Source organism: Cygnus olor, chromosome 3 (assembly GCF_009769625.2).
Source record: "Cygnus olor isolate bCygOlo1 chromosome 3, bCygOlo1.pri.v2, whole genome shotgun sequence".
NCBI classification, from domain to species: domain Eukaryota; kingdom Metazoa; phylum Chordata; class Aves; order Anseriformes; family Anatidae; genus Cygnus; species Cygnus olor.
In genome coordinates, this window is record NC_049171.1 from 79,187,479 (window position 1) to 79,206,406 (window position 18,928).

General features: G+C 33.9%; 1 protein-coding gene across 6 annotated transcripts in view; it reads right to left on the reverse strand.

Moving 5' to 3' along the window:
* The window catches only part of SIPA1L2 (signal induced proliferation associated 1 like 2), a 139,646-nt gene that overhangs the window by 50,518 nt on the left and 70,200 nt on the right, over positions 1 to 18,928 (reverse strand). For all 6 annotated transcript variants that reach the window (XM_040551428.1, XM_040551426.1, XM_040551423.1 and 3 more), the window contains exons 7-10: positions 15,940 to 16,043; positions 9,134 to 9,291; positions 7,069 to 7,645; positions 3,493 to 3,767 (exon numbers count right to left, since the gene is read on the reverse strand). In XM_040551428.1, coding sequence (XP_040407362.1) covers positions 3,493 to 3,767; positions 7,069 to 7,645; positions 9,134 to 9,291; positions 15,940 to 16,043 — 1,114 coding nt within the window. The remainder of the gene's footprint in view (positions 1 to 3,492; positions 3,768 to 7,068; positions 7,646 to 9,133; positions 9,292 to 15,939; positions 16,044 to 18,928) is intronic.

An 18,928-nucleotide genomic window follows, 5' to 3' on the forward strand; every position in this document is an offset into this window, starting at 1 on the left:
TGGCAAAACGCCCTTGAGAGAAGATTTGAACTCTTCCACTAAATAAACACTTCCATACTTCCTAAAAACATTTTTTCCAAACATTCAATGCTCTGCTGGTTATTTGTTAAAGTCTTAGAAACACAATTGTCTAGTAAGATCACAATCATTCAAGAAGAGTAAGTATCAAAACTGGAAAATACAGAAAGACATTACTTGCTTCTTTCATAATAGCTTGCAAAGTTCAAGAGAATGAAATAACCTCAAAAGAAATGCAGCAGTATTTAATAATGGCTCCCAGGTAGCCTCAGGTATAGGTATAAAAACATTCCAATTTTAAACATTACTAGCAACAGCAGGGAAAAAAAAAAAAACTGTTCACAAACAAATGGAAACTACCACTGCTACTTCTCCTACAGCGGTTGTACGAGGCCTTCTGTTTCTTGCCCATCCCTGGAAATTTTGCCTTAAGTTTTGTTCATTTTCTAAACTTCCTACAGTTTTCTTGCGCACTTTTATATATAATGGAAGATGAACTCAGACAAATAAGCTTCAATGGAGTAAGAAAGATTCTAACTGAATGCAACACTAGAGTTTAAAATGGATTTGGAAGTACTTGAATTCCTTGATTGGATTTGACTGATTAAGGAGATAGTGTCCTTGAGCATTACTGTGACAACACCAGCAAAAGCAAATTAGAAGGAACATTGTTATTCTCCTGTTAAAATCTGTGTAATTCCAGCTACTGTGCTGTAGTACTAGGTAATATTGACAACAGAAGAACATATTGACAATTCTAAAGGGAAAGGCATATCATAGAAACAAATATGAGACAAGAATACTTATTCAGATCTCAGTATACAGACTAGCACTTCTGTTCTGAAATCTGTAATTTAAAGAGTTTATGTTTTAAGTAGACATTTCTTCCTTCTATCTAAATATAAGCCTGGTGCCATGCAAATAATTATAATTTCTCACTTTGTGCATGATTATTTAATTGCTGGAGCAATCTGAAAATAGTAGGAGCTTTGTTTCAAGTTCATTAACTCTACAGGATAACAAACGAAAGGCCTTATCCCAGGATTGCTTTTGCATATACTGCTATCAAGACTATAGGTAGAAGGATCTACATATTAAGAAAGTAATGGAATGCACTGATTGAGCAAAATTTCCCTGGTTTCCTAATCACTCTGTAACATTCATTTGTAAGCATCTTTAACATTCCAAATAATTTTCATGCTGAAATAAATTAATACAAGACATTTTGCAGAAAAAATAATTGTTAATATTCACAGTATATGCATGTTCATAGTTTGTTTTGTTGCTTGCCTGCTTTTTTTTTTTTTTTAATATAAAGGGCTGATGGATTAGAGATTATTTGTGGGTGAGCTAACAAACAAAAAAACAAGTTAAGAACTTGATTAAAAAGATCTCCACTTCAGCTGGCTATGACAAGCAATGGAGTAGGAAATGGGGAAATGTATATGCGATTACCAAGAGAGTTTCTTCTTTCTCCAAACTGCTGGTAATTTATGCCTTTCTGCCTTTTGCTCATTCCACCTCTCGGTAATATTTTTTATGAACAGTGTCACAGGTCACATTTGCCAATTGAAACTCTCAGTCTTGTTACTTGGTATCTTTACATTGCTTTCTGTCTGCTCTATTTAGATTTTAAACATTTGGGACTGACAAACTCAAAACTTTCTGTATATGAGATCACTTTCAAATGACGCAACTAAAATTACTATTCATATTTTGGGGAGGTAAGAGGGGGAACAAGGTGCTTTCCATTTCTGTGAGAAGCTGATATTTGAGAGGAAAGAGGCATTAAAGAAGTTTTTTTTTTTTATACTAAAGAGATGAGGCTGAAAAGAACTGAAAAATACTTCGGCGCTTTTCATGTTTTAGAATAGAAACAGCTTAAAAATCCGTTTTCCTTAGTAATTAGTTACACAGTTTTAAAAAAAATGCAAAAAAATTTACAAACAAGAACAGCTTTTGCAGATTTTTCCCAGTTTGGTTCTACTCCTCAGTTAAAAGTCCACCTACACACAGACTGAGTGCCATTTATCTTACACTGATTTGGGATTTTAACATTTCATTTCTAAAAACATATCTAAGAAGATATAAACAATTTATACAGTATGTATTTTTCTATCAGGGACTATAAAGTACACATTTTACCTTCAATATAATAGGATCGGCTCATTAGGCTCATATTCTGTAAACAGCTTGGAAATGTATACCAAACAAGTCAGTGAAAATTCATACCCAGAAGCAGATGGTGAGAATAGCAAAGCTAAGCAAAGAGACGCTTAATTGCACATTCTATCCAACTAAGCAAAACGGTAGTATTCTATATTCACACACGTTTACTTTAGAAAGGAAACCAATGCTTCAACATGCAGGTTGAGACAGGGAAGGGCACTTTTGTGTCATTCATCAGACCAATGACTACTTGGAGAATTGCCACCAATTAAGCAGTATTCGTGTACAGCTGGCACCAACTTCACAGAGCTGCATGCTATGTAAAATTTCATGGCTTGTTGTCTTGCCAAAAGCAACACATCTAATTTTTTTTTTCTGTTAAATTAAAAATCAACAAGGGATTTAAAGATGGCCTTTTACAAGTAGACAAGTAATTCAATTTACTGTAGTACAGTTCTCATTTAGGATTAGCCAAATTAAAAATGCCCAGAAAAAGTGTGAGAAAAACTTACTACTGTAAAGTTTTAAAATTTTACCTATTCATCTACCTCAGTAATAATCAAAATGGAGAGAAGAGCAAAAATCTTTGTCACAGAAAAAAAGGAATACTGACAACAGAACATTGTATTTCATCCATGAAAACAACTGTACAGTCACTATAATAACCTCTACTACACCCTTCCCCGGAATGTGTGATCATCTATTTCATGTTGCAGCAATATTTTTTTTTTTGCTTTAACTGATGATTTCATTGATGCAATTTAATATTTAATATGAATAAATTAGATATCTACAGAAAATAAGGAGGACAGTTAAGACCTGGCACTGTGTATGTCCAGAACACAGTATTTTCCCTATTTCCCTACTTGTGCTAAAATTTTGATGTAAGAAATTAAAATAATAATACAATAGTAATGCATAATAATAAGTAATCATCATCATCCTTTCCCATAGGACAGGAGTCAGAGAAGCTTCAAGGAAATAAAAGGTACAGTTTTCAGAGGATTCAAAATTTCCGAAATTAGTATTAAAATATAAAATTATCCTGTGGAAGGAAAGAAGTCATATCAGCTTCATTCTAGCATATCAGCTAGATTTCCCTTTAAATGGGAACCTGTAAGGAATTTAATCTATTACAAGCCAATAAGGATTTGGGAAAAAAGATTGCTTTAAGAACTCCAATACTATTACCACCAAACATGACAGACAATGTCAACTTCCTGACAGTCACAAAAAACAAACAAACAAAAACAATCATGTAAACTGTGGATGCAAAATGTCACATTGAGGACTGTTGCTTGTTACCTTCTAGGTGCTCCATCCTCGTGTGGCTGAATAATCACCACTTTTACTGTCACTGATGTGCGTAAAAGGTCAATCATTTGTTCATGAGTCAAAGTTGCCACAGCCACTTTACAGATTTCAACCAGGCGGCTCCCTTGCCTTAGGCCTGCTTTCCATGCAAAACCAAAGGGCTCCACGTCTGCCACTATCCCTTCAAAGTTCACGTGGAATCCAAGCTGGCCCAACCCATTCCTCCGAAGGGTCATTTCTGTGGTTTCACATCCTCTGGTCACTATCTATAAAGAAGTATCAGATTGTTAGGACATTCATTTCTTTGGACAGACAAACGTCACTTTTCAAACCTTGTAAAGCCATTTATGGCTTGGCATTTATTATCTTCAATATACTAATGTTAATAATAATTTTGACATTTGTAGTTGAAGGTTTCTGCATAAAACAAAGGGAACAGAACACTTCACAATATTAAAATCTTACAACCCCAAAGCAAGCAGCTGTCCTGTGTTAAATTCCTCCCCCCCCCCCAGCATTAACACAACACCATTTATATCTTATTCAAAACTTAACAGCTGCTTTTGCTTCAAAACACAAAGCAAGCAAAATGCTATCCTGTCAGATACTTCATTCTTGTAGGCTGACTGACTGCAGGTGTGCAGGCATTTTTTCTTCAGTATTAGACAGTATTAAGCTTGAGATATAACACGAGCCAAATTGAGTGAAATGCTTCAGCTCTAGCAGCATCTCTTCTATAGACTTTAACAATGAAGACCATTTTGATTTATTTTCACTTGTAGTCAGGTTCCTAACTGCTACTACCTCTGCACGTGGACATTACTGAAATGGGATAAGATTTTTAATGTCACTGGGAAAGTTAAAAACAAGACCAAGTTTCTTCATATTCAATTAAAATTAATTGTCACTACATATACTAGCCAAAAACCCTCAAATTCAGATTTTGTTAAGCAGGCTCATTTTTATATATAACGTAACAAAACCTCAACAGTTTTGCCCTTTAAACCATAATCTTACAACAGTCTATATGCTGGGATACTTTGCCAGGTTCAGGTGACCAAGTTCTAGTGCAACTTTCAAGCTGCACTTGAAATTCATGAGTTACTCTCATATTCCATTGGCGTCACAAAGCCAGTACAAGGCTATGTATGAGCTACTGTAAGGTTGCTGATCTGAGGGAGCTGGCCCACGCTCATGCTTTTAACCTGAGAAAATGAAAATTTTAAACTCTTCATTAGTTTCCTTAAATTTTTGTCACAAATTTCCAAAATATATGCAAAACTTAGTCACACAGTGAAAAGAAGAACACTCTAATAAGAGCTGGGAGTCCCATCGAGGGATGGAATTTTATCCTTATTCTATCCTTTCAAAAGCACACAGCTTTTTTTTTTTTTTCCTTTTCTTCAGGGAGGAAAGGAGGCAGACACCTCTCTGTTGTTACGAAACAACCACAGAACGTTGCAGAATAAATGCAACAGCCAAGGAATATGGATTTCCCCAACTCAGAGCAGTCAGAACATCACCTTTGAGTTAAATAATTGAAAGTTATAAGAGAAGAAAGATGAACATTCTTGCCATAGATTAAGCTAGCCCCAAAGCAAAGGTAAAAAGGATTCCAGGAGATCAAGCCCTCCACAAGCACATCCCCTAAAATGTGACATGGCATATTACATAGTAATGTCACACAAAACATAGCACTGCTCCACTTCAAAATAGGTCATTCTGCATACTTGGTTGCTATTTCTCTGAACATATGGCTGTGCATGAACTAAGAGATGGCTTCTCTGAATGCACTCAACACAGATGAAATTAAAAGACAGATATTCTCTTCTATGAAGAAGGCAAGGAGTATTTTTAGCATACAGGCTTCTACTGAACTTTAGCCTACTCAGATTGATGTCCAAAGATCCATTAAGCATTTTCATTTAATCCTTCTCTTAGCCATCCTATATTGTCCTAAAGCTCAGATCCATTGCCTTTTCTGTCTTAAAACCCAGCCAGACAAGTTCATTTATAGTTTACTTTTCCTCCTCTCTACTTTATATCACCAGATTTTCCTTCCCCAGTACAGATCAGACTCTAGAACAGTAAGTCCCAGCTTTTTCTACTCCAGAACTTATTCTTTTGGTTCAAACCAAGATCAGTCTGCAGCTTTTCACATCTTTGCTTAATCTAGATATTCATAGAGGTATCCTATTCATCTGGATAAAAGTCAGCTGTATTCTGAGTCATTTAAAAGGGTTTTAAAGTATACATCTGAATTGTGGCATCAGAGTTTTAAATACTTTTGAGCGGTTGTTACGGTCACCTCTGAGCTTCTATATCAAAATGTAGATAAGGAGCATTCAACTTTAAAAAATTACTAACTTTTAGGAAAAAGGTTTTTTTTGTTGTTGTTGGTTGTTTGTTAGGAAAACTTTATTCACTGGAAGGGATGTGAAGTATTGGAACAGGCTGCCCAGGGAAGTTGTTGAGTTGTCAGACCTGGAGGTCTTCAAAAAATGATTGTCATCGCTGCTGACAGCAGAAGTTTTCACTAGAAATTTGAACCTTTGTTCCACCTGTGTTAAGTAGGTGGAAATTTTTATTGTCTATTTAGCAATATGTAATAGAAGTGAACTAAGCATACGCTATTCTTCAGAAGAAAATTATCCGTGCAAGGAAAGCGAAGCTGAAGACCCCAATGGAAATAATAACATAACAGTGAGGAAAGGAGTCTAGACATTCATCCATTGATGGTTAATAGTACTAGAGCAGGATACTGCACTGTGCTAGAAGTGGATGTAGAACTACAGAGGCTCTGCAGCATCATCTGCTATCCAGTGTGAAAGTGGTAAGCATAAATGATTTCCATTCAGAACAAGTTTCTCTAATATAAACAAAACCAACATGATCTACATCACTTAAATCAAAATCAAAGGGAAAAGCATAACCACATGATGTAGATGCATCAGCAGTTTTACTTTAGAGCTCCTGTCAGTTCATTTGTACTGACTGGAATAGTTAGTTACAGGACAGGTGTGCTAATATGGTCACAAGTGTCTGAAAATCTTTATCCAGTCAGCTGTAAAAACTGTTATTAATTGGTCTAGTTTTCTTCACTTTCTGCAGTTACTCAGCGTAGACAAAACAAATCAGCAGAACCACTTGTGGCAATTTTTTTATTAAAAAAAATGTGAATTTTAGAAAAGTCAGAGAGAATATATTTCACACATTAAGGTTTTGTGTATTTTTAAATAAAGATATGTTTCCACCTACAAAGGTTTGAATTGAGAAAGGCTACAGCAAGAGAAAACGAAAAGCTTAGTCTTTCAATCTTGATTTCAATATTGAATCCATCCATAGCCTCAGAAAAGTCTATCAAATTATTGGTATTCATTTTCTTATCCCTGAAAAATGGGTTGATAACTTCTCATATACTGCATGAGGATTACTGTTTTTAATGCTCTCTGAAGACTAAAAACAGTACTGAAGTACAAACAGACGACATTTTAAATTGTATCTCAAAGGAGATGTAGACAATTCTTCATAAATTTTTTGAGATTCCAATTTATAAAGTGTACTTACTTCGAGTCTTTGAACAATTTCCCTGATGTCTTCAGTACAATTATCTGCTGCAGACAGAAGAATACATTCTCCTCTTTCATAAAATATTTTGATGCTCATTAATCCAGACGTCCATCCAATAACATCTCTGCAGGAGCAGTTAAACACAACATTTTTTGATTCCTTTTCAATCAACATGATAAATTCATTGGAGATTCCAAGGAGACATTCAATGTCAGCAGACTGGCCAAAATCTCGTGCGATCACATTCCACATAATTGCTCCAACACTGAATAAATGCGCATCTTTCCTTGGTTTCACTTTTTCCTTTTTTTTTGCACCTAAAGTAATGAAGCTAAACTTTGCTGAAGTATCCACCGTAGCTGTGGTAACAAAGTTTTCTGCCAGATCTTTCAAGTATTCTTGACGTGTCCTTGTGGCCATGGCTCGAAATTTTTCCGACTTATGTGCTGCATTTTCAGCATTAATAACTTTGGCTAAAAGAAAGTCCCTAAAGACTGCTGACTTGGGGAAAGTTACTCCTTTGGGAATGGGTGGACCAAATGGAGGTACATCTTTTGATCTTGATACACCAACACTAGAAAGATGAAGAAAATGCAATGGTTAAACCCTTAAAAAAAAAAAAAAGCCCAGAAAATAAGCAGTGACCCGTGCAGCCCAGTTACACAGATGTTTAGTTTTAACATGTCAGTTTTCAGATATTTTAGATACATCAAATAAAACTCATTGGATCATCTGTTTTAAAAATGGCTTTTTTCTTTTAAGTGTATAAAAGACATTGTGAATATATCATACAAACACAGAATACCAAGGCTGACGTCTTAGGGTGTCAGTGTCTCTTTTGTTTAGTGGAATAAGTTTAAAAATCCTTTGCAAGATACAAATGAGATGCAAGATTTTTAAAAAATATTTAAATCCACCCATCATTTTCAGGTTTCATTAGAACTATAAAAAATATGAATACAAACAGAATTTATTTCAATACTTATACATCTTGCAAAGATAAAGTGTGAATACAGACAAAAAAGTATCAGTGCAAAACATGTCTATAACAGGAGCATTTTGCACTACTTTAAGGTGCCTATTTTAAATTTATAAAATTTCATAATACTTCCAATTCTTTATAGGGACAGTTCACAGCAAGATGTAAAAGAAAATGCAAATATTTTTTCCTCACTGACACTCAGTTATACCTGCAATTGATATCTATGTAATGTATTTTATCTGTAAACAGGATTTCAAAATACCATGCAAACTATGGACAACTACTACTAGATTGACTGAAATGCATTCACATTTGGGATGACAGACATATAATTTAGTAATAGAAAAATGTAACTTATGAAATACATACATCATGTTATAGTAAGCACAAAAGAGCTACTAAAACAAAACCAAGTTTTAGAAGATATGACAAGCAAATATGATCCAACCTCACAAGGTACTTTGAATTTCATTCTAAAAAAAATAAAATATAACATTCATAGCTGCTAAATCTGTATCACTGTCCTTGAAGTCCTTGTCATTATTTGCACAATTCCCATGTGCTTCCAGCTCAGGTAACCTTGCTAGAATTCATGATGCAATAACTTAACTGTGAGTTAAGGTGAACTGAAATTTGAGATGTTACAATCCCCCAAAACTCCCCATTCAACTCAGTGACTCACCCTGGTGTCATATGGTCATAGTCAGGAATTTATATACATTAATAGCATTCTCAAGTATTTTATTTTAAATCGCTTTCTTACTTCAAAAACAGAAATGTATGATATTCTAAATTAATTTCCACAAGTCTGACTGCAAATCTTATTTTCACTAAATTGTTATATCCCATTTTTGTGCTCATGAATCAACAACAGAGAGTTCTGCACACTCATCTAAGTCTACAGACTGTGCCCCATTAGTTTAGATGTGCAAGAGACACTGGGGTTTTAAACTCATAGAAAATGTAGCAGAAATTTTAAAATTGTATACATCATATCTCTAGAAAGTACAAAACTGTTAGAAAAAGCAGTTCCATTGCATTCTTAATAGCAAACTTAAATAGTTATAAGGTTCTACTCACCTATAGCACACATTTTCAGTACAAGGATTATGCACTTTGACAATGACAAATACATGTTGAAAGTGGGAACGAATATTTTTTGGAGTAAAAGGAAGCGCTCCTGGCTCTTGGAAGACAATGGTAACTATGTCATTTCCTATATGCCTTTTCCTTAGCAGCTAGACAAGAAACATGCATTGAAAAATTAGTTATAAAAAAAATTCAATAAATCACAATGTCTTCATTCTAGCAAAAACAAAACAAGTGTTCTTAATTTTTTCTGAAATAACTTTCAATTAATCATATCCTGGATATTTACCAATAAAGGGTATTAGGCTAAATGGAAAAAAAGAAAACAGGCAAAGTTTACAAAAACGCTAATGAATTTTCCCACATCAGCTCTGTATAACTTCAGCTCATTTCTCTTTTACTCTATGAGAACAGAATAAAAGATTTCTCTTGCATCACAATTGTAATAAAAAATGTTACATCACTGGACATTTCTTATTATTCAGAAAACTGCACACTGGTTCCCTTTTTACAGAGTAATATCTGCTTCTATATGAAAAATATAATACTGCTTTTCTTTCTCAATAGACTCCTTTCCCCTATTGCATTTTTATTAATCATTCTTATCGTGATGATCCTTACAATCTCAACTTTTTTTTTTTTTTAAAAATAGATTATGATGAATACTTATCACAAACCTTAAACAATTGCATACTTGAGAAACAGAGCTGAGACAAATACTCATGGAGAAGCAATAGCTATTTGAAACTCACTTATTGATTTAAAAACTCTGATAGCTAGTAGTTTACTTTTTAATCCTCAAAATACACTTAAATGAATAATTTAAACTACTAAACCATTATTACAGTCTAAAACTTAAAACCTACAAAACATATTCAGCAATAAGGGACCACGTCACCACCAAAAAAACCTACAGTAAAATGACATTCACTTTTCCTCATTGAAGTATATCATACCTCTCAAATATTTTACACATTTATTATTATTATTATTTTTAAATAACCTTGCTTATAAAAAATCCATTTATATTACTAGACGTAAACAAGTAGTCTGGCATCTACTAGGATGTAAATACCTACCTAAAGTCTGACAAGGATCTTTCACTGTCAACTAATAGCATACAGACACTTTAAGTTCTACCAGAGCTCTAATTTAACTAAAAAGGATGCAAGAAATCCTTTAACTAAAGGAGCAAGGAAAAATTCTACATCAAGCTCGTTTCACAGAATACAATCTTTCCAAAAAAAAGTTTGTTTTAATTTTCTCAGTTCCATTAGAAGTCAGTATATCAGCAATCAACAGAAAAAGCTAAGCTGCATATGCTAAAGCCTAAGACCCTAAGCATTTCATTACATCTCCTGAATAATAGAGGATGGTATTCTAAAGGTAGTGAGAAGAGTCAAAGCCACAATCTTAAAGCACTAGCATATCTATATTATTTTAAAAAAGACTTCTGATAAAACTAACACATACTAGAACAGAAAGTATTTGGTGTTATTCTGTCATGTGACTTGGTCATTTTTTTTCAGATTTTAAAGATTAAAATCAAAGTAACTGGCTATTTGAGCACGTTAAAGTGTACATCCTCTTGTGGACAAATTGCTCTATAAATTATGTGGAATTGATCACAGAAATAAGTGCATCAGGTACACTTTAATTAGAGCTAGTGAACACTAGCTCTACACTTTAATTAGAGCTAGCTAGATCACAGTAGTGAAGCATAAGTTCATGTTTAAGAGGTTATTATTATCTCACAGGTTGGAATTTACACTAGTTAAATCTGTAAGACACTTTCCAATTACAAGGTAAAAGGTGATTCATTTCTCCTTTTGTTATGTAAATAAATCTCTTTACTTTCTTCTCGCTATAGAAAGTGCTTCATGCCTTTGCCTATACCTTTCTATGGAGCAATGTTACAAAAACTAGAAAGCTCTCTCTTGTTTAAAATTACATCTATTTCTCAAGACAATTGCTGTTTTCAAGAATACTTTCTGCTTTTGTAGAACTCTAAGAGGTTCTGCTGGCCACCATAGGTTGCTCAAACAAGAATAGCAGTCACATAGTAAGAGAGATGTTTTAGAAATGTTTGAATTTGTACTAACAAAATATCCTTTACAAAATGATGGCAGTGCTCATATCCCACATCTAAACTACTGTTTCAAGAGCTTAAACCTTTAAAAGGCACAAAAATGGTAAATAGAAAGTCAAGTCATTTTTAAGAACCTTACCAAGCTTGCTGAGATCTTAGTGACTTCTTCAACATTTTAAAATAAAATTAATGTAACATTATTATAAATAACTGTCATGCATAGGTGGTCAGTGAACTTACACAATGCAAAGGCAAAGCACAGTCATACATCTGTGCACAGAGAATCATAATGCAAAGAACTGGAAAGGGAAGAGAAAAACCAGGGTGATCAGGAAGATGGAAAGAAGTGCTCTGGATAGGATAAAGGAATAGGAAAGAATAAGGTGGTGAATGGATACGAAGGAACACATACTTCCCTGGAAAATGGGAGTTAAGGATAGCATACTGAAAATGAAAGAGGAATTGTTGGAAACCGGAACTAAGCAAAAAGACTTAAGAAACCCTTCTCTAGTTTCTATTCTACAACCTATATTTTCCTCCCAACTTTCACATCCTTTTTTTTCTCCCACCTCAGGTTCTCAGTTTCCTCTTCCTCTCCCATTTTGAGGTCTGCTCAGGTTGGTTCCCTCCCTCTGCCTTTCTAACATACTCTAGAGATTCTCATGCCAATGCAGAGCACAAGAGAAACTCTCAACAGGGTTCACAGATTATGGAGGATTACTTACAGTAAGGAGATATCAAACACTCTGACATCATTCCAGTATCAATATAAATTGGCACAGCAGAATTTGAAAAAGAACCCAGCCAAGTATGATAGGCAGTCAACAGGAAACCAGTGAAATTTTACTTAGAATACAAGAGGGGAGTCCAGTAAGGAAAATATGTTAGAAAAGCAGAATCCATTAGACTAAAATTAGTTACACCAAATAATAATTAACTTTGAGATTTTAACTACAATACTCAATTCTTAATTTTCAGATATGCATCTCTGAAGAAAAGTATTTACTGTCACAAACCAGCACATTTATGGGTGATGCACAGCCATAACTACCTAGCCACTTGAGTGGAATATTATTTACCTTGTCCAATTGCAAAACAAGGAATTCTTGTTGTTAGAGCAGTGAAAAAGATATTCTTCATTCAAGTAAATGTAGAAATGTTAAGAGTGAACTAAGAAAAAAATTTCAAACTTATTTTAGCACATTTCTAAAATAAGTGGCTTTAAAAAGTTCTAATTTCAATATCTGTTATTAATCTGTACCAAAACCAGAAACAATCAAAAGATACTGCTCAAATCTGGTGAAACCGAGTCTCGTATAACCCACATAACCAAGCATATGGTTATCTCAAACATTTTAGCAGTAGGTTAAATTCAAGAAGTTTGTTTCATTCTTGTATATGTTTCATTTAAGTTTTCATCAAACCAAGTGAAAATTGATTATTTGAATTGATGTGGATTAATTAGGTCTAACCATGTGTACAGAGGCAGACTACAAATGTGTAAGTGGGAAATTTGCAAAGGAATCATTTGGAAAGGGAATTTGCAAAGGTAACGTTTAAAGGAGAAAGCCTTGAACTATGACTTGAAAAAAAGGCCAGGGAAGGAAAAGGAAATGGCCACACCAGGGCAGGTAGTCTTTTCTATCCTAGGGAAGGAACAGCTGATTTGAAAGTTCCGAGCCTATGTTGCAGCCAAAGTAAAAATTACCTTGCTTTTTGGATCTCCTGCTGGCTCTAAAACTAGAGGGATGTCCTGATCAGTGACCAAGCAGGGCGTAGTTATGTCCTGGAAGAAGCAACAAACAGTTCTGGTGTGGCCTGGTTTTGGCTCACAGGTATGTGGAATCTAAGAAAAGCTCAGTGCCTGCTCATTGAAGGTCTTATTTCTAGATGATTAAGAGTGAGTGACTCAGTATCTTGTCCAGTCATTATCAATCAAAGGACGTGTATAGGGCGCAATAACCTCATTGCTAGTACATACACAATACGCTAGCAAAAACTATCTATTGAATGGGGGTCTTCATTGCTAATAGAATCCAAAAGGAAAGTTATTGTAGTCCCTAATTTCCCCTTACTTGGCAACATAGTTAGACAAATTCTGAAGAGACAAACAACATTCACATTCCATAGCACCTGTAAGTGTCTCTCTGTGTCGAGCACAACTGATGCAACTGCAACTGGGGTCTTCAGCATCTAAAACAGCTCAAGGAAAAAGACCTAATCCAATTTATTCTAGCTTGTGAAAAATAACACAGTTGATAGATTTCACATTCCAGTATGCATTTCAGAACTATACTGTAATAGAAGAAAATTTAACAGTGATTATACATTCTTTTTGAACATTAAGGCTGGCTAAATCCTGGTTATTTGGGTGCACTTGTCACACTTCATTAAGACAGTGTCCATGCTGTACAAATACCACTAGATCCCAACACCTAAAAATAATGTGGGGGGGTCTTCAGATAGGTATACTACTTGAACCTGGAAAACTGCCACATTATTTTGATCCCAAGAAAGTGACGAATAACAACATGATGCTTCTACTAAGTATTGAACCTGTTAAAGTGACAATGATGAGTGCTTACTAAAACACTCTGTGGAAAGGAACATTTGTTGCTGGGGGAAGCCATGAAGTTAAAATTGGAAGATTTTCCTATATACAAGAATTAGCACCTGTCTATAAAGGACATGTAAGGAAACGATGAAAATGAAAGGAAAACAAAGGAAGAAGCGAAAGGACAGCAATAGGGGGTGGCTGAGCAACACAGCAGTGAGGCTGACAACAAACAATTATGAAAATTAGTGAAATAGTGTCAAGAGGATATCCCATTCTCACAAACAAGGGCAAGTCGTGAAAGACGATGAAAGTAATAAAATCCAAGTAAGGTCATATTTACTGTCAGTGCTTGTGATAAATTATGAAAATACGCATTATTCCCTTTCAAGGCAAGCTCATTCAGTGTATTATATCATAATAAGTGTATAAATTTTCCTATTTACATGTGATTTCCAGTCAAAGACCAACAATTCAGTTTTCTATGACTGCAACAAGTTCTGCACTGGTGCCTTGCTAACTTGTAAAAGTCTTTTGCAAATAAATATATAAATTAAAACTAGTTATTTGAAACATATCAATTTTTTGGACTCTACCATGATATTTCCTTCCAGGTTTTAACCTCAGCCTTCAAGTTATTAAAAACATATAGTATCTTAGGAAAACCAGAACTATTTTACAAATGTGTAAAAGCAAAGTATTCTTGTGTGCAAATCAAATTAAAGCATAAACTTAAAATAAGAGTTAAACCATTATGAGTGATTACAGAGAGCTTACTAAATTAATCCTGTACAGTAATAAAGCATAAGTGAAAGTTCAGAGAAGTGGAGCAATCTCAAGTTAGTGATGACAATCCAATATATTGATCACTAGCTACTGGCACAGCTGGGGTTGTGATATAGCCGAACATTCTGTCCTCTAAAAGCTACACATTCTAAGATGTGATTTGTCTAAACATTCATATTATTCACATGGTGAAGAATTTTTTGTATTTTTATTCCTAATTTAATTTCTTTAAACTGCATCTAAAACCTAACTGTAATGGAATAAAGTTCACAGTTGTCTTAACTGTTCCCAAGGAACAGTTCTTCAAATAGTACAGAACATTATGCACTGACTACTTAAAATATATGAATGTTATATACTTTCTTCCATTTCAATTTTCATTTATCCTACGTTAAGAATTTTAATAATTTCATCTTTTTGTCGCTGCATTGACACGTCTTTCTTCTCATGAGATCTACTGATACAAAAGATGCAAATCATATGGTTTAACAAACACTAACCACAACTTTTGTATGCTTTCACAAAGAACATGAGATAGCATGTTTATTTCATGACAACGCTCCAAAATGACTGAAGCCTTTATACCTTGCACTGCAACGAGATAATATTTGAATAAAACCAACAGTTTTTTGTGGTTGTTGTTTTTTTTTAATCTGCAGGGCTAGGAAAATGCAGAGTGGAAGCGCAGAAAGTTTCTGAAGTTAAGTGTTAACATTGATATATTATACCAAATGTGCTTGTACTTTTTAATTTGGTCATGCATCTCAGACAGACAAGACAGAATAACCTTACTGGTGCACACTTTGGTTGCTGTGCTATTTTTTAGCCATCCTTAATGCTTTAATGATATTCTGAATTACCACATAAGCAAAGAATTCTCCATGAATAAAGTTAAGTACACTGCAGTTTTCTGTCTTCACAAGCAGACACATTGAAGGATACACCTAGCCATTTATTACTAAGCTGATACATTAACAAAAAATTTCAAGATCAGTAACACTTAGTATAACCATTTAAAAATCTTATTGCATACATATTTTAACCATACGATTATTTTCAAGCTTTATTCCATCCAATGCTTAAAACATACACAGGGTGTAAATCCCACCCAACTTGAGAATAATTGATTGACCATGGGGAAACTATGCTGAGTAATAATACCATGAAATGGAGGGTATAGAAGTAACTTAATGAATTATAAATACATATAAAAATCCTTTGATTTTTCTAATGTATTACATTATTTTGAAAAAAGAAAAAAAGCAGATGTCGCATAAAAAAACATACAGCTTAAAATCAGTATTACTTAAAAACTCAAACACCTCTCAAGTAAAATTATATTGAAAATGGAAAAGTTAAATAACATACCTGTTGCCTGTTATTGGGCATGTATGGAAGCATTGTTGATACATGAAACATTAACTCATAATCTTTATAAGTAGTATAGAGGGAATGAGTTCCTGTTGAATCAGCTGAAAATGAATTTAATCATAAGACGGTCAGTAAAATAGAACATTCATATTACTTTTTAGGACAATGCTCTTTGCATGCTATGATTTAAATCTATTAATGGAATTTTAAACTTTTTTTTTTCCAACAGAACAAAACAGCTAAAGATCTCTTTAATTTCATATTATGACATAGATGGATCCAGCAAGAAGTTGCCCAGAGACAGCTGTCTATGACATGATCTTATTTTGAATATATTGGCAAGAACTGCTAGGTCTTAATATCTCATGGAAATAAAAATAAATGAACAAACATTTAGCTACTTAAGTATATTTTTATATAATGTATACATATACATATATTCATTATTTTAAATGTCAATAAAGACAATTAACTAATCTCATATTTCACCAAAAATAAAATACTGACACAGTGCTACCTCAAATCTCACAATAAAACACATAATGAAGATCAGACATTTCAAAAACATAAAATATGTGCATTATACATTGTAGTATAAGGCAAAAATAATTTTATTGGGAATTTTGAGATCTTTTAAAAATTGTTAAAACACACTTCATCTATGATATTACATTTTGGAAGTTTAGTAATGCAATTCTCATTTCAGAATGTTTACCATAATTTTTTTTATCCACTTTCTTTGATATGTCTGGATTATTTAGGTAAGAATAATTAACTTCAAAGCAGGAGGTTGGGAGCAACGTATTATGTCAAGGCAGTTATCAGTTTTTCTTCCCTTTTTATGTTCACTGATTTCTTGTGTATAATTTTATATCTTCCACGGCAAAAAGCATCCTGCAGCACTCTTTTACAGTGTTCATTTATTTATTTATTTATTTTTAATAGCAACGGTATTCCAAAAAGAAACTGTGTCTGGCTGTGTTAGCTCTCCTTTTCAAAGTACACAAACATACACTTAGGTGCAAAATTCAATAGTAACTGTAGTGCATATCTACAGCCCTAAATTTGAAAATATTTAGGTGTGTTTATAATTTTGAATATGTTCATATTACAATTGACCTCATCAGTTATGTTTGTACAACTTAAAATTAATTCATTAATATTCATGTGTATGAATTATAGTTTCATAACAAATAGGGAGCATATTTAAATGTTGCTAAAAAAGCAGCTATTACTGCACTCCTCTATTTTAAAATCCTTGTTGAAATTAATTCCATTATAACTTTTCCATGCCATTCAGAAAGAGTTCTAAAGACACAGAAGGAGGAAATCAATTATTTTATAAAATATAAATATCTGCCTAAACTACATTGATCTTGGCAACTCTAGTCCCTGAATTTTTTTATTTTACAATTAGATGTTAAATAAAGTCGAAGTATCTTGAACAGCTATTGCACAAAAGTCCCTTTAAATAGCGATTCAGAAAGGTAGATTATTTACCTTTAAATCCATGTTTTTCTTATACAACATCCTACTTAGCGGAGTACTTGATCTAGTACATGATCTAGCATGTTGAATTTGGAAATGAGCTAGCAAGTTTTTTGTTTGAAATTTAGTCCCTTACGTTATGCAAGATAAAATTTTCTAACTCAACAGATGTTTTAGGGAACACCTACTAAGACTCTCTCTGAATTTACAGAATGGTTGCTACTACAAACATTTCTTTGCTAACGTTTTAGAAAAAAAGTTATACCTGTCATACTGTTATACTGTCATTTTTTTGCACCTTGTTCTTTTCTGAATACTAGTTTTACTTCAAAAAGTTTGAGAAAAATCAGCTTTTTAAAATAAATTCATGTTCATATGAAGCATTTCAGCCTTTTTTTTTCAGAAAAGCACTGTTTACTAAATGAAAGTGAAACACCAATATTTGTCTTAATTGTATATAAATAAAATTGTAACATTTCTTCAATTTCTTTCAGTTTACTTCTCTCTTTACAGGCTTGAAGTAACATAATTAAAGACTGAACATTAATATTCTCATTTGTAATGTTCCAATAATAGTATTTTAATTCCTCATTTCTAGTTGATTGATACGCTTTAAAATATATAATACACAAATTATATAGTAATGAAATCAGTAAAGTTTCCTCAAATTTTCTGATTCTTTGATCTAACAATTCAGAATTGGATGATATTAAAAATGCACTAAATATGGGCAGAGAAGAGTTTATAGTTAATATTCCAATTTTTTCACATCTGTTCTGGATCTAGACAGGATGGAGTTAATTTTCTTCATAGGAGTCCATATGGTACTTTTTCTATATGTGACCAAAACAGTGTTGATAACACATCAGTGTTAGCTATTGCTGAACTGTGCTTGCACAGCATCAAGCCCTTCTCTGTTTCTCACTCTGTCTACCCCCTCACCCTGGGAGTAGGCTAGGTGTAAGCAAGAGTTTCAGGGGAGACACAGCTGGAACAGCTGGCTCAAATTGAGAGGACATTCAATACCCTATAATGTCACATTCTACAGTAAAACTGGAGTGGGGGATTGTTTTCCCACGGCAGGTGTTTCTCAGAGACTGGCTGGGCCGCAGTGTGCTGTTGGGAAGTGCAAGTGACTGCCTGTGCATCACTTGGGTGCTTTTCTTCTTGGATTGGTTGAGTTTTTTTGTGAATTCCCCCACCCTATAACTTATTAAACTGTCTTTATGTCAGCCCACGAGTCTTTCCTCACTTTTCCCTTTCCAATTCTCGCCCTCATCCAACTGGGGAACAAGTGAGTGGGCAACTGGTTGGGGGCTTACAGACCAGCCAGGGTCAGCCCACCACAACATTCCACATTCTACATTCCATAAAGAATGGATCACTTACCAAAATATTAAATAATCAGACACGCAAAACCAACTCAAAACAAAAACACAACACAACACACAGCAAGTCAAGCATTTGTGAACAGAAAAACTTAGTAAATGCAAGCCCT